The following is a 16,193-nucleotide window of genomic DNA, read 5'->3' as shown; positions in this document are numbered from 1 at the left end:
TTGTTGGATTTATATTACGATTACATTTATTGTCAGAAATATAATTAGACAAATTTTTCCTATAAAAGTTAACTATTCTGTATCTAAGTTAGTTAAAGTAAGGAAAAAGCTTAAAATTTTTGTCTGCCAAACTGCTTACGAAAGCGAAGATGCTCTATTTTGTAGAGCAGCAGACGATGCACAAGAACAAAGAGGAGAAAACGCAATGAAAGAAGTGCCATTGGGCCGAGCGTTGTTCCACTGGGAAAGATGCACGCAAAACGCCCCCGCGCACAACCCCCTCACCTAGGACCCACAAGGGATGCCCTGCAGGGGCAGCAGGGAGTCTGAGCGGGAAAGGGAGGTGAGATGATGTGACTGCCACAGGACGATGACGTTTTGTTGGGCATAGGAAAAGTGTGCTGAGATTTTGCTGCATATTTGCAACTGCAAGAGAGCTCAGAGATTGAGAGAAATGAAATGGGCACAACAACCATAAGCACACACACGCACACACACATACAGGCGCAGAGAGGAGAACAGTCGGAGGCGGTTTTGGTTGCATCAACGCGTCATCCCCAATGTGTCATTGTGTGAGTGTTTGTGAGTGTTTTTTTTGGGTGCGTTGTATGTGGTGGAATGAATACTTTTACAGTTTGTTAAACTCTATTTTTAGAGCGTTTGCGACGCGGCGGCCACAAGGAAAATCTGCGTTGCCTTGATGTTGTTTTTGGTATACACAAAGCTGTATATATTGTACATATTTACATATCAGCTTGTGTTGTGTGTGCGTGTGTGTGTATAAGTGTGTGTGTGCGTGTGTGTGTGTGTGAGTGTGTGTGTGTGTGGGGGCGCTTGTTGGCTTAGTTATTGAAGAGTCTGTTGCATGTTGTTAATATGACAAACACGAATTGAGACTTTAAAGCTATTCAAAAACATTTGGGAATCAAGCTATTGCATCAATTTGTCACGTGTAGAGGCAAGTGGCAGCGCTGGAAGGAGGAGGGGGGAGAGGGGAGACGTGGGACGGGAGAAGCTGTGTTAATTGGGTGCCGTAATTAAAATAGAGCGAGACAGTTAAAGTGAAAGAGAAGAAAGAAGTGAAGGTGAGTTGACTTTTGAGGGAGTTGCAACGCAATTAACGTTAACTTAATTTTCATGAAAGTGCCAATGAATGTGGCATGCAACAAATACATGCACAATCCTGCATTGGTGTGGGAGATGCCTGGCAAAAACCGTTTTCAATCGATATAAACATTTTGTTTGCCTTCCCACGGCAACATGATGAACTTCATCATCATCGTGATGATGATAACGATGATGCCTGATATTGATGTTGTTGTTGGATGATTTCTATACCACAAAACCGACTTAACACAGCTCTGTAATATAATCACAGGTCCGGCAGGCAAAGCAACAACTCTCTAAACAGCAAATTGCACCAAAGAGAGTCATAATACGAGCAACTAAGTAGAAACAACATTTGCAACTGCAATAACAACAACACCACCATCATCACCACCAACAACAACAACAACACAAACAAACTGTAATAATAACAAAGGCAAAAACAGTAACTAGAAATCAAAGCAAATGTCTGTAAGCTCACGAAGTTTGAATGCACTCAATGTGTAAACTGGAAAGGGTTTCAATTTCCAGATTAAGATCTAAAATCAACGTAAAAGTAGAATAAGAAATTGTTGATTCACATGGAAAATGTCTTTATTGATTGGGAAATATCATTCACATTGTGTGCAAAGTAAATATGTGAATACTTGGAAAATGTTTCTGTGATGTTTCAAGTGTGTTGCTTAGAATATTAATATTATGAATAAAGTTAAATACATCTAATAGAAATTATTGTATATGCATGTGACAATTACTTAGTCTTGAGCAAAATTAATTCATTATTGTATTTTATATTTAAGAGATATTATGAATAAAAAATATTAATATATTATTAAATATTTTATTTATAAAGACTAAAAAATAAAAAATGAATAAAACGAGATACAGAAAGTAGAGTCAAAGAATCGTTATTATTACAATAAAATATAATAATTTGTTACAATTTAACTATTACTGAAAATTTCAATAATCGTTAGTTTACTAATGCAATCGCTAGTTTAGGAAAAATTTATAAGGCAATTAATTATTTAAATTTAAAATAAAATCACTAAATTAAAATTAAAATTAAAACAAAATTCTAGAATCTTTTTCTTAAGAAATTTACTTTGTTTTGAGTGGCCTTAATTCCACAAAAACTTTAATATATCCAAATCAAACTTTTAAAACAACATGAATAATAGCTTAAAAAAATAGTTAGTACAAATGTTAACAGATTAAACATTAATTAAATTCTTAATAATATAAAACATGTATTCATAACAATATCATAATTTTTTAAATTAGTCTTTTATCTTAACATATTGAATATGCCCCATTAAAAAGTGAGAGCATTCAACAACTGGTTGTCAGCACTGGGCAGCGACACCAACTGACACTGACTGTCCAGAGAGGGGGAAGAGTGGGAGGGAGGAAGAAAGAGATAGAGAGAGAGGGGGAGGGGGGGGAGGAGGGTAAGGCAATATGACGACGCTGCTGACAATCGATTAATGGGCCACATAAATGGCTATCTTCTGGTTGGTTGGCTGGTTAACTGGTCGCTTGATCGCTTAGTTTCTTGGCCGGCTGGTGTTGACCAAGTTGGAGCGTTGCTTGGCTGGCTTAAAACTAAATGTTGTCTTCAAAACTGAATTCGCTTTCAATTTGCATGTTTTCGTTTTCGCTTTTATATTTTTATTTTTGTTGAATGAATGAAATAAACATAAACACAGCATTAAAACAAAATACGAGTATCTACTCATATTCGTTAACGTATAATTCGTATTTTGTATTCATATTCGTATTTATTGTGGGCGTTTGTTGAATGCGTTCAGCGGCGCCGTTACGACGACGACGTCGACGACGTCGATGGTCACCAATCACTTGGCGACTGCGCAGAGAGTTGGAAGTAAGCAGTGGGAGCAGGGGAAGGGGAAGAGGGGGACGCTGTCGCCGCTGGCTGCGTCCATTGACGTTGGCGAGTGGACAACTTGAGGTCTGCAGACAGAAATAGAGAGAGAGGGAGAGAGAGAGGGCTAAGGTCAAGCCCCAAAGTGTTGCCGCTGATGAATGATGAGCGGCAGTGGCAAGTTGTTGTTGTTGTTGTGGTTGTTGTTGTTGTACGCATATGACAAAGCCCAAATATTGAAATACGGCAAGAAATAAACTAAAAATATAAATCGCAAAGCGCCTACACACACACACACACACACACACACACACACTCGCACAGCTGTTGAATTGACGTGCTTTTAATTTTCGAAAAAATTAAATTTTGAATATGCGGGGCAGGGAGGGGAGTCGAGGAAGCTGCTGCTGATGTCGCTGCACTCAAAAACCGATAAAGTGTCTAAGGGGAAAGAGGAAGAGACTGTGTGTATGTGTGTGTGTGTGTGTGTGGAAATTAAGCAACGACGCATTTTCTTGGCACCAGCAGCAATTGGGGCGTGCTGCTGCAAGGGGGGCCATGAGGCATGAGGCGTGGTGCGTGGTACATGCTGCGGGGTGAGGTACTGGCATCGAGTATTTGGTGGGGTCAGCAGAAGGAAGTACGCACTCATAGACACACACATAGCCAGAGGGGAGGCATTGAATTTGGGTCAATGTACAAGAGGCAAGAAGAGCCCAAAAGCAAAATACGTTCAAATACAGATTCTTTTATTTCACGTTCTGTGCCCATTTTTCTTCGTTTTTTAATGTTTTTATAATTTTACAAACAGAAAAAAAGAAATATGAAAATATACAAAAAAAAAGTCAATGCATCTTTTTTAATTGCTGTTTTGAAAGAAATTTTCGCTCGCATTTTTTATGGTGCGCCGTTAATTGATTGACGACTTCGACGTAGAGCCACGTGCCCTCAACACATGACCCCAAAAACAAAAAACATTAAGACGAATCGGAAATAGCGGAAAGAAAAAGCTGGCACAAAGTAAATGCAGCTGTTGTTGCTGAAAGAGACGTAGAATGATGGCATTGCAAAAGCCCTAGAACGGAAGTGCCTGTCACTTAACATTCCTTGCGATTTTCCACAATCCATGCAGCATAGTTCAGAGTTAAGATATGGAAAAGTACTCAGTACATGATGAGATTACGGTTGATTCTATTTGCACCCAACTTGACTCAGCTTCCGCTTAAAGATACAATGTCTGTATCTTATCAGCAGACCATAAGATAAGATGGAAGATGAAAGACAGAACTCGTCCATATATTATACTCGTACTACTTTGTTATATAAATAACTTTATAGCTCACTCAGAAATAGAGTTTTTCAGCTGTCTTTACAGAAATATTCTAGAGGAATGTCTTTGAAGACAATAAGATAAGATTGGACATAATTCTGAACACCGAACTCTACTTTTTTCAACAAATTTGTGATTCAAAAAAATTATAAAGACAGAACTATACTTTAAAGACTATGAGATGACATATTGATATAAAATCTCCACTTTATCAGCAATTTTGTGATAGAAGATGCAGTAGGATACTATAGATTTAAAATAACTATAATGGCAAAACTTTCGATTGAGTACTTTAAGATAAGATTGGAGATTTAAAGATATCTTAAACTATGTGCTATTCCAGAGTATTCTTTTAAACTATTGCCTTTTTATATGATTATTACCAGCTGTTTAAGTTGTTGTAACTTTTGTTCATAATTAAAATCAAGTTCAGGTAGCCGGTCTGATCTTCAGTTCTCCATAATGAAATCAAAGCAAAAAGCGAATCCCACATTATTTTTAACACATTCATCGTAGACTTTTGCCATTTTTGGGTCAATCATGGCGCAGGCGCGACCAGAATGAAATACGGGACTGTTGATGATCGTGAACTGTGTTATGGCCATGTTGGGTGACTTGTACTGTCCACGAGTTTGACAAAAATAGGAAAGCAAATGTTGCACGAATCGGAAGTTGGTTGTAGGAGCCAACAACTCTGACGATAACGAGCCACATTCCCAGTTACAGTTCAATTTACATGGCCATCAATCATCGTCAAAGCCACTGAAGCTTTTGTGGCTCAAAGCACACACACAGTGACACAGTAAATGCAAAATGTCTCTCGCAAATTGATTACATTGTGAGTTTTGCGTAGTCAAAACTAATCCGCAAAAACTCAAGACTTAAGACTTAAGCTGGTGGTTTTCAAAGTATTTTTGCTAGTGAAATTCGCATGGAAAGTGAAGGCAACAAGTACAATTTGAGACGCCAGTGGCATTGTTTATTAAACATTTCAGAAAATGATATAGACAAGTGATTTTAATTATTATTCTTTGCCGCTGCTCGATGATCTCATTTTTCAATTGAAAAACTTTTTTGGGCGGCTCATGAGAAAAGTGTTTTATTTTTTGTTTATTGCATGCATAATAAATAATTATGTGTATGTTTACGAGTTGAGTTTGTATTGTAGTCTAGTCAAACACACACAGCGAGAGAGCGAAAGAGAGGGAGAGGGTGAGAGGGAGAAGTGGAGGAGACTCCATTGGGCTCCCACAGACTCACTCGATGTCTGTCTCGAGTGGTTAGATCAGCATTGCCACCGACTTCCTCCCTCTCTCTATGTGGAGGCACAGTGCATGTCCATTTAGCATAACTTTTAATTAAAAAATAAACTAAGAGCAACAACCACAACAACAAGAAGAAACAACATTTGCTGCACGCATGTTTTAAAATTAGGTGCCACAACGCCGACGCCCAACAACAAATGTTGCATGCTAATGAAACGAAAAGAATTATTAACTAACCACTAAACTTAACCAGATACTTATCATATACAAGAGACAACCGCACTTACATTAAAATACACTTTAAATTTAGATACATATTTGCAAAAAGAGAAAGTTGAGAAATAAATATAAGAACTATTTTTAGTTAAAGTGTTAAAAATATATTAAATTTATGGGTCTTTTAGGAATTCTATAAATATTTATAACATAAATAGATCAAAGAAATAATATGAAATGCTTTTTATTAAGCAAATATATCAAATAAATATTTTAGATGCCCCCAAGTTCTTTAATAATTTTCTATGTTAATAAATATTTGTTATTTAGCAAATATATCAGCGAAATATTAAAGGTACCACCACATTTTTTTTTTTTTTTTTGGTATATTTAATTATTATTACCTATCACATATAGCATATAAAAATAGACAAATAAGAATGCTTTATTTATTGTTTCTTTTTATTAAGAACATTTCTCAAATAAATATCTTTTTCTCTTATTAATATTTGTAAAAATAAACCATATAAATGGGACAATGTGCAGATACTTATATAATAATTGCTTATATAAAGAATCTACTATTCTCTCATTGTTACGTCATGCATGTCAATTGACATTATTTTTATGGAGACAAGATATGAAGAGAACGTGTATCTATAACTATCATTATCTTTTATTTACATTGCATTTACTGCCTCTCTTATCTAGTGTCTGACTGATCTACATATTCACCTTAAGTCAGGTTCTTTGACCAACTTATTGACTCCCTTTTACCTCTCTCCATGTCTCTGTCTTTAAAGAAGACATTACCCATTTAACTGCTAAATACATAGTTGTTTGGCACAGTGCACACTCATTAAGTGGTACGAAAACCGTTGCTCATCCCTTTGTTTAACATACTATCATTCATTTATTCTGTCTAGCTCTCTCTCTGTTCCTTATTTATATATTTCCAGCTCTGTCACTCATGATGACCAGTATAAAAGGGGCGTATGAAATTAATAGACTCTCCAACTTGCTTAATTATCGCACTCAGCAGACATTTTAAAATGGGCAAATGTTTTTCTTTTTTCGAGTTGTTTTTTTCAGCTTTTTTCAGTTTTTTTTTTTTACAGCCATTTCCATCCGGAGTTGTTTGGCTGACTGCCTCGAGTTGAAGTGTGTGCGTGTTGTAGTTGTTGTTGATCTTAGCTTTATTAGATGATGATAACTTGGCTAATGAGTTGTTGGACTGACAGCGGGACTGGGCGCAAAAGCCAACGACATTGTGAATTGTGTTGGCTGACCAAAAGCAGCAGAGCAAACAACACCACAACACCACAACAACCACAGCAATCACAACAACAACTTCATTTGAGCTGCCCGCGCATTTTCAACGTTTTCATCTTGAGAATGTATATTTTTTAATGCTTCTTTCTTCTCTTTTTCGTTATGCTTTTTTTGCTTAATTTAATGCTTTTGCGAAGGTGAACAACGCAAAAATATTAAAGTAAGACAACGCCAAAAAGAACTTTAGCCGCATGATCTTCTGCCACAACTCGTGGAGGTTAAACGAGCACCGAAACAACGGTTAGAGATAACTGAACTAAACTGAGCCGAACTGAACTGAACACTTGCGCTTATTTGCGTAAATGGGTTCAACGCTGGGCATGACCACAAGGCAAAACAAACCCAAAACATACCAATTTAAATTAATTTTTCATATCTCTATTTTTTTTCTAGTTATTGTACTTCAATGTCGATATGTGTATCTGAGTCGTTGCCAATTTATCTTCTGTGTACTTTGCGTGTTTGTACTGCATTTAAGTGCGGGTAATCTTTAGCTAAAGTCTTCACAACTTAGAGCTGGACGTGGGACAGCACTATAATTTATACATTTTTATATTGTTGATCATTTAATTCATATTTGTAAATTTATACAAATATTGAACTGTTTTCGACAGTTCATATTTAAATATTTTACGATAGATTAGCATTTCTACATTAAAAGTGTGAATTTATTAATTATCTAACATGAGCTAATGGAATTTTTAATCATTTTCAGTCAGATATGAAAATTCACGATATTCTAATTGCAAAGAGGTTCTAATTGTGCAGCGAGCACTGTATAAACTTTAATTTTCTTTCATACAGATCAATTTATGATCCATGTTGTCACTTGCCCTCCATGCTCACTTTATGTACACGATTTAAACCAATAGCGCCGTGTTGACTTCAATTTAAATTAATATCAATAACGTAATATCGTGCTTTTTTAGGTCAGGGCAAAGCAAATACCCTTGGCACGGCCCGCACGCTCATCTCTAGACGAAAGTACGAGCACAAGAAACAACAGCAACAACAACACTAATAATAACAACAACAACAATAGCAACATGTACAATGAGCAGCTGCCCTAAACTTGCCATTGAATTTCCGTAGTTGAATTCCTACTTATATTGATAATTTTTGGGCCTGCTTATCAAATATCGTTTGGCTGTGTAAGTGTACTATATTTATCTATAACAGTGGGTTATCAGCAAGGCGCATATGATAAGGTGGGAATTATACATACATACATACATACATAAGTATGTTCTCATGTATTTAATAAAGAGCAAAGCAAACAAATGGAGTGGGGAGCGATAAGCGTAAAAGGTGAGGCAAAACATAACGAAAGCTGACTCAGACTTGCAAAAAAAAAATTAATCTAAAAAAAAAACAGGCGCACTTTAACGCCTCGATCGCAAGTGGCTACAATAATTTGGCCATGACTGTCACGCACACACATATAAACACAGGTAGGAAATTGCACATTAAATGGGGTTGCAAAAAAAAACCAGAAGTCGAGCATTTTTAGCCCTGCAACCAATTTGACAGCTGGACTTGAGGACGAAAGAGGACATGACGCAACGCTGACTCAGTTGCCCCAACCCCCAAGACCAAGTAATAAGTAAAAAGTAGTATAAAAAACAAGTTAAGCAGTTTCTGCAACTCACCCTTCATCCAAGTCGAGGGGCAACCGCTTCAGCTCGGACATGTCCAGCTCCAGACGCAAATTGGACACCTCGCAGAGCAGGCGATCGCGTTCCAAGCTCAGTTCCTTGAGCTTCGCATGGAGCACATTGTTCTCGTGCAGCAAATCCTCAACATTGAATTTGAGTTGAGCATGGGGAGGAGGCGTGGGCACGGGAGCGGGACAGAGCATGGAGCTGGCCATGAGCAGCGATTGAGTTGTTTGATGCAACAGCAGCTGTTGTTGATGTTCCGGTGCAACAGCAACAACGTCAGGCTCGCTGCGCTTTGGTGACAAGGTCTTGTGTTCGGCCTCAGACATTGTTTTCAAATTTAAATTATGATTAGGCAAACACACACTCCACAAGCAAACTTCGCTCGCTGCACTTTATGGATCAAAGCTGAACATCGCGCCACGCAAACGCACTCGCGACCAACAAACAGAGGGAGATGCAAAACAAAAAAAAACGACTTTGAATATGTTAAAAGCGAAAGAAAGAACAACACGACACAAAGCGACGCCGCCGCAGTCGCTGTTTGCTTTGATTTGAAATTCACTTGATTTGCATTGGCCGCCCTGCACTTGGCGCACTCTCACAACAAATTGGCTTATTTTTCAAATATTTAACTTATTGTTGCACTTCGCTATGTTGTCTGCTGCTTAACAAACTCTTTAAATATTTGATTTGAAACACATGCGCGAGCGACGCACAACTGACTTTTGTGCTTCGGACGTCAAAACACGAATGACGAGTGCAGCACGTACTACGTGGTTGCCACCCGGCCTAAAAGGTTGGCCACAGAAACAAATTTCCAGTCTGGCAAGTCGTACCATTTTAGTTGAATTGATAAATGTGATGGCGCGTTAATTTGGTTTTAAAGAAGTAAAATATTAGAATTATTAAAGGAACAGACTTTGAAATTAGTATTATCTAATATTTTAAAGCATACCGAACTGCAAATATAAAGCAGACACTAACATTTTTAATAGAACTTTTTGCCAGTTTGTTATGCTCAAAATGACACTGTTAAGTTAACAGTGCAAGCTGTTAGTTTAAAAATTGACATTGGCGCGAAATTTAATTTGTTTTAGTTGGAAAAGATCAGCTGTTATACCCCCATTAAGAAAATGCTGTTTATAACAAAGATTTTTCTCATTTTAATGTCTGGAACAGTTAATCACTGCTACGCCTCTGTGGGAGCATGCACTGCAGGCGGCGGCATCGTCGTTTGTTGTGATTGGGATTCACTTTTGCGCGTGGATCGCTTGCGAACTCTCTTCGTCTCCTTGGCCCAGTCCATTTCATTGTAGGACTGCTCCGTGGCACGCCAATGCAACTCCTGCCGCTGCACCAGTTCCACGTGCTTCTGCTCAAACTCCTTGTCGGGTGGCAGTAAAAGCTCCCAGCGTTTCGTGGAATTAACGCGTGCCACGGTGCTCAGCACGTCCAGAGTCTCGGCGGGAGGCAATTGTGTGGCAGTCATCACCTGGTTACGATACAGGTACGGCGTGCGTGAGAATCTGTAGAGCTGTAAGGCAAGATCATTAGTTTTTGAGGATTTTATGAATATAATCGCTGCTTACTATGTAATCCCTGGCGCGTATCATTTGCTCCGCCGTAACGCCGTTGGCATGTGAAAGCATCTTCTCGGGAAAGACCACCTCGGACTTGGGCACCCAATTGCCGTGCAGCAGGATTCCCACCTGGGGAAGCAGAGCCAGCACCTTGTCTGCACTCACATGGGGATCAATGTGATCCGACAGAATGTGCAGCACATCCGCAAACGAGAGCGTCCTGGCATCCTTGAGCAACACGCGCAGCTGTTCCAGCAGAGGCATGGTCTTCAACATGGCCTTGTTATAGACTGGCAACACGTTGGCCACGTCCACCTGTTGGACATGCTCGTCGTGTGGCAAGAGTTTGCTCAGATATTCGTTGGCTGGCAGCGACAGCGACTGATTCGACTGATGATTCGTGCTGTACATCTTCTGGCGCTCCAGCTCCGCAGTGGGTGTGTCGCGGGCGTGCCAAAAGGTCTCACACCAAGGCTCCTCCACAATGCGCTGCACAAAGTTGTCATAGGTACCGCGCTGTTCCTTGGTCTTTTTAGCAGCAGCGCCAGCTCCCGTGCCACGTGCAAACTTCACAGTCACCTGTTGAGCCACTTCATCGTCATCGATATCGTCATTTTGGGCCTTCTGTTCGGCCTTGCGTCGCTTGTCTTCCTTGTCAAAGTGGCTGAGTGAGGGACGCAGTTGCACAATGCTGGCCAGCGGGGATAGATGCACCTCCTTGTCTGTGTAGATGCCCACAACGTACTTCGAGATGTCCGTCAAGGAACGCGTGCTCGTAAACGCCTGTTTGTCCATGATGCCACGCTTGAATGTCGGTCTTTCCGCTCCCTTGGGCGGAACAGCTCCATAGGTGTTCTTGCCATCGGCGGCCACAGCAAATTGTTCGGCCTTGAATCGGTCGTAGTGCTTGGATTCAATATTCAGTCCAAAATCTACCTTGACTTCCTGTGTAAACGGTTTCACACAACAATTGACGACGATGGCATCGTCGTGATTGGCGATTTCCGTTTTTGTGGGATACTGGAAGAGGTACAAGTTGTCCTGCAGATTCTTCGATAGAAATACTGGTATCTCCTCCACAATGGGATCCTCTTCGTCGTCCATTTCAGTTACGATTTATTTAATACTTTAATTTCGTCAGTAACCTTTTTTTCTTTGGGGCAATGTATGGTTGCCGAGGGTTGCCCATCTGGTAAAAGTTTCCGATCTGGCTCAATTTCTTTTACCCAGTGCTGGCAGTTGAACTACTAGGGATGGGTGAGTTGATTCTTATCGATTGCTTTAAATGGCTGACCAGTGCTGCCATTTTATTTATCGACCAATAATTTAATACAAAATGTTAAACTTATCGATGTTCTTTTCAATTTGAAATCTTAACATTTCCGCGCAACTGCAACAGCATAAATCCGAATTTGATGTGTTTCATGGTTTATTCCATTTAATCTTGTAATCATTTTACACAGCTGCAGTAGACTCAACATTTAATTGAGTTAAATTGACGCAACTTCAGATTTGCATTCCTTGTACGTGTGACCTTGTGTCAGAAGACTGTGAGAAGTTGCTCCAAAGTCCGCACACCCGTTTATGGTCCGCTCACAAGTCATCAATCAGACAATATATGTATGTTTAATTCGATGTATCTTGTGCATAATCCCCCCTTTTATATATGGTATGCGTTGTATAAATATTGTCTGTGACAACGAGTCGCTTATCAATTCAATTGAAAATGTTATTAATAACAATAGCACACTCTATATTACAAAAATGCTGTTGCATCAACACAGACTTGCGGCTCGAATCGTAGCACGCCCCTCAATGACTAATTGCAGTTCAAGTTCCCAGCTCGTATCTCAGTTTTAAGTGCCTGGAAACCGAGAAAAAAAACAGACACTCACAATTTACGATCATTAAAAACATATAAAATAATTTATTTGCTTATTAATTTGTTTAATAAATATACAATATATAAAAATTTTCTGGTTAGTTTGCAAAGCAGTTGCAAGGCCACTCGAACAGTTTCGTATCTGAATATGAATCTGAATCTGGTTTCTTGACATAAACAGACAATAAAAAAAAGTAGTACAAAAAGACTGATTAGCTTGTCGACGAGTTATTCTTCTACCCATTTCAACTACATACAAATTATACTGATAACGAGGCACGAAAAACACGTTTCTTCTATAATGTTTTAGTACGCACATTGGACATGGAGTTTTGACTTGGTTAGACTATTGTTTCGGTTCGGTTTGTTTCGTTTCGCAAGGCACAACATGGGTCCCCATTAATTTTTGGAGGGGTATTACAAGTATTACATTATTAGTCTAGATATTAACGCTGACAAGAGAAGCCTAAAAAAGCGGCATTCAATTGCCAATAACATTTACACACACAAATCAATTAATTCTGATTTAAAGACGATTTAAAACATGCGACAGTTTTTGTGCTTGGCACTTGTTGGACTCTCAAGGAGTCCAGCTAACATTTAGTATCAATTTATGACCAGCCGCCCGTCAGTTTGTGGAACATTTCCTCGTTGAGCGTCTGATTATTTTCCTTGGATCGCATGGACATGAAGATGTAACCGCCGATAAACTCATGCACCACCTTGCAGTCGGCGGAGAGGCAAGAGAAGACGACATTCTCATCGTGGAATTGAATCATCATGCACTTAATGCCCCAGTTAACGTTCCAGGCCTTCATGGTATTGTAACGCCATGTCTTGATGTGATCTCCCGTATTCAGATCCATTCGCATGATGCGATTATGTGCCACGCCCAGCAGCTCCTCCTTCTTGTGGCCATCGAACTTGATGACAAACAGTGTGACACCAAAGTCTGGCAGAGATTGCCAGGCTTGGATGTACTTCAGCTTGGCATCCATCAGCTGGAGTTGACGCACATTGGCATGTGCCTCCAGGATGCGTTGCACCGCCTTGCTGGACAACTTGCGCAGCATCTTGGGTGACAGATAATCGACGGCGTCCACGCTGCGTGGATTGATGTTCAAGGGCGCTGCTTGTGCCGGCTTCTGCATCTGGAGCAGGGAACGTATGCTGCTCACCTCGCTGTCATAGCTGCTGTCTGCCAGGGAGCGTCCCTTGGCCGCCAGGCGACAGGCAGCCATCCATTTGGCATACTGCTCCTCATTCTCGCAGCGTACCCAGAACTCGCTGTTCGGTCCGTTCCTGCCCTCCGGCGGCACCTCCAGCCGTATGCCGAACTTGCCCTGGGCTAAATGCACATCGGGAGTGACCTCGCAGCCGCGCAGATTGATGCTGATGCTGGGCGCACCACGACGGGAGTCGTCCTGCGATTTGTACAGATGCAGATGCAGGTCACGATATGTGAAGTAGTAGCGTTTGTAGCCCTTGAGCGTGAACAGCTGTGGCTTCAGGAAGCGCAAATAATCCGATAGCTCAGGGATGCGGGTAATGTTGCCCGCATCGCCACCTCCACCAGGTCCCTCAAGCGTAATCTGCAGCTCGTTCAGCGCCGAATCAATGTCATCGTCACCGCCATTCTTTTGGACAGTTGCATCGATGCTCGAGTCAAGGCCAGGCGGATGCAAATCCGTTTGATGATTCACTTGGAACTGCAAGGCGGCAAACATAAGCGTCTCCTCCTCGGTGCAGTCCAGCTCCTCGTTGAGTATGGACCATTTGGCCTGCTCGTACAGCTGATTGATGCGCACCTGATCGTATTTGGGATTCAGGTCGAAGAACGTGTAGTACTTGAAGCGCAAACAGAGCGTATCGTATTCCCGCACACCCTGCTCCATGATGGACAGCGAGGAGTCCAGCCAACCCACATTCAGGCGTGCCTTCTGCACAAGCGTCTTGGGACGCACGAGTCGAGCTCGGACATCGGGACTGGGAGCGCGTGGTGAGACGGCCAGATTCTCCTGCAAGTCACCGTAACTGGAGCCCGAATCGTAGGCCGTGTAACCATTGTTGCTGGTGTTGTGCCTCCAGGTGCCAGTGGGCGAACTGATGGGCGTGCCGGGTGCAGTCGCCGCCCGACGTGGTGTTGTGCCGTATGGAGAGGCAGGAGCGCAGAGTAGATTGCCATTGCCATGGGATCTGTCCAGGCTGCCGTTGCTGCCATTGTAGGCATTCGTGATGGGCACAAAGGAGTTGGTGTCCGGTGCTGGCTGCAGATATGCGGTGCCATTGGCCTCCGCCACGGGTATCATCTTTTGCGGCAGCTTGGAGAAGTTCTTCTTTAAATGCTCCTGCTCGACGGGTTTGCACAGTGACAGCTCCTCCGGATAGCGTATATCCAGATCCTTACACAGATTGACCACAGCGCCAAATGTTTTGATCGAGAAGTTGACACGATAATCCAGTTGACGCAAATCCGGTAACTGAACACGCAGTGTCTTGTGCATGGGCGTAAAGTACAGAAATGAATCGGATTGTACGCCAGCCTGGTCCAGAGTGGAGCGCGTGCGTGTTAGCCAGATATTGCGGGCGGGCCACCAGAGCGCATGATCGGACCAATCCTTGGGCATTTCGGGATCGACCAGCTGCAGCATGACGCCGCCAATGTGCTGGTCACCACGGACACGCAGTGTCTTCTCCACCTGCAGATCTGTGATGAGAATCCGCAGGTTCCATGTGTTTTCGCCCACATGAATCATCTTGCGACTGTTTTGCCGTTTTTCCTATTTTAGGAAATATACAAATACACACACAAGCACTTGGGCCAATAACTAGAAATGAATTAGAGAAACAAGAAAATCACTTGATTTCGTTTACGATATTTGTTGTTGTTGAAAAATTGCTCAAACGATGACGTAATCGTACATACATACGTACGTTTGTTCTATCCCAGACTGCTTCTATCCAAATGTATTTTTGCAATACAAATTGTAGTTGTTGTTGCTGGTGCCCTTATCGCACCAGATGTTTGCTTAGCTTTCAACAGCTCCAGCTGCAGCTCCAGCTCCACTTCTAATGCTCGCCTCTCGCTCAATTGTTATTTTGCCTCTTTCCTCTTTTACCCCCTTGGCAACATACGTCCAAGGTTATCGTTTATTTTTCTGCCCTCACTGTTTAATTAAAGTTTTTCGAACGGTGGAGACGTCGTTGTCGTCCCACGGCACAACAAATACTAATGAATGCTGCAAAATTCCACACACATACGGGCGTTTGCGACTGCGACGGCGACAGCGACGACGACCGATTCGTGAACAAAGCCAAAACGAGATAGAGAGAGAAATTAATTCATAAATAAATCAGCACGAAACGACGAAGACGCGACGTGTTTTCGTTTAATTTTGCTTACATTTTGTATTTGCAAATGTATAAATATATATATGTTTGTTTATGGCTTGTTTATTTGGCTATATACACTGTATTTTTTTTTGGCTATTTGTATTGCCCAAGCTTCTATAATCTGTCGCTTAATAAGTTTAATTTATTTTTAGAAGATTTTTCACGTTCGTCATCATCGGCCTTTGCCTTCGACTGCGGCTGTTATCGGCTGGGAGCACTTATCGCTGCTATCGATTGCACAATTATCGTTGATCTTGGCGATAGTATTCTCAAAAGAAATATATTTAAAATCAAATGATTTTTAAATCTACTACTGTTAATAAATTGCAGATCAACTTATCAATTACTTAGCACACACTTAATCTCAGAAAAATAAAAAAAAAAACCTATTCCTAATATTATTAATCGCACATCTTATGATATAAATTAATTTGCAAACTAACATGAGTATGTTATCAAATAATTATTAAAACTTATAATAAAGGCGTTTGTAAAATAGTATTATTTTTTTAATTGCTTTTAATTTAATAATTAGTAAAATA

The 16,193-nt window shown here is 40.8% G+C and overlaps 3 protein-coding genes across 4 annotated transcripts in view; all 3 read right to left on the bottom strand.

The window, feature by feature from the left end:
* LOC117788294 (IQ motif and SEC7 domain-containing protein 1) overlaps positions 1-9,551 on the bottom strand; it is a 36,161-nt gene extending 26,610 nt beyond the window's left edge. For both annotated transcript variants that reach the window (XM_034627014.1, XM_034627015.1), the window contains exon 1: positions 8,785-9,551. In XM_034627014.1, coding sequence (XP_034482905.1) covers positions 8,785-9,122 — 338 coding nt within the window. In that variant the 5' untranslated portion in view covers positions 9,123-9,551. The remainder of the gene's footprint in view (positions 1-8,784) is intronic.
* A 384-nt stretch (positions 9,552-9,935) lies between these two features.
* On the bottom strand, positions 9,936-11,567 carry LOC117787053 (DNA-directed RNA polymerase III subunit RPC5). The gene is made up of 2 exons (XM_034625498.1): positions 10,386-11,567; positions 9,936-10,330 (listed from the first exon to the last, which is right to left on the bottom strand). The coding sequence occupies exons 1-2, from the start codon at positions 11,478-11,480 to the stop codon at positions 9,986-9,988; spliced, it is 1,440 nt and encodes a 479-aa protein (XP_034481389.1). The 5' UTR covers positions 11,481-11,567; the 3' UTR covers positions 9,936-9,985.
* Positions 11,568-12,283: 716 nt separating this feature from the next.
* On the bottom strand, positions 12,284-15,842 carry LOC117787383 (unc-112-related protein). The gene is made up of 3 exons (XM_034625891.1): positions 15,662-15,842; positions 15,193-15,531; positions 12,284-15,086 (listed from the first exon to the last, which is right to left on the bottom strand). The coding sequence occupies exon 3, from the start codon at positions 15,012-15,014 to the stop codon at positions 12,870-12,872; it is 2,145 nt and encodes a 714-aa protein (XP_034481782.1). The 5' UTR covers positions 15,015-15,086; positions 15,193-15,531; positions 15,662-15,842; the 3' UTR covers positions 12,284-12,869.
* Positions 15,843-16,193: the final 351 nt, after the last annotated feature.

Source organism: Drosophila innubila (genome assembly GCF_004354385.1).
Source record: "Drosophila innubila isolate TH190305 chromosome 3L unlocalized genomic scaffold, UK_Dinn_1.0 0_D_3L, whole genome shotgun sequence".
NCBI classification, from domain to species: domain Eukaryota; kingdom Metazoa; phylum Arthropoda; class Insecta; order Diptera; family Drosophilidae; genus Drosophila; species Drosophila innubila.
Note: the sequence above shows the minus strand (reverse complement) of the source record. Positions and strands in the feature narration are given on the sequence as shown.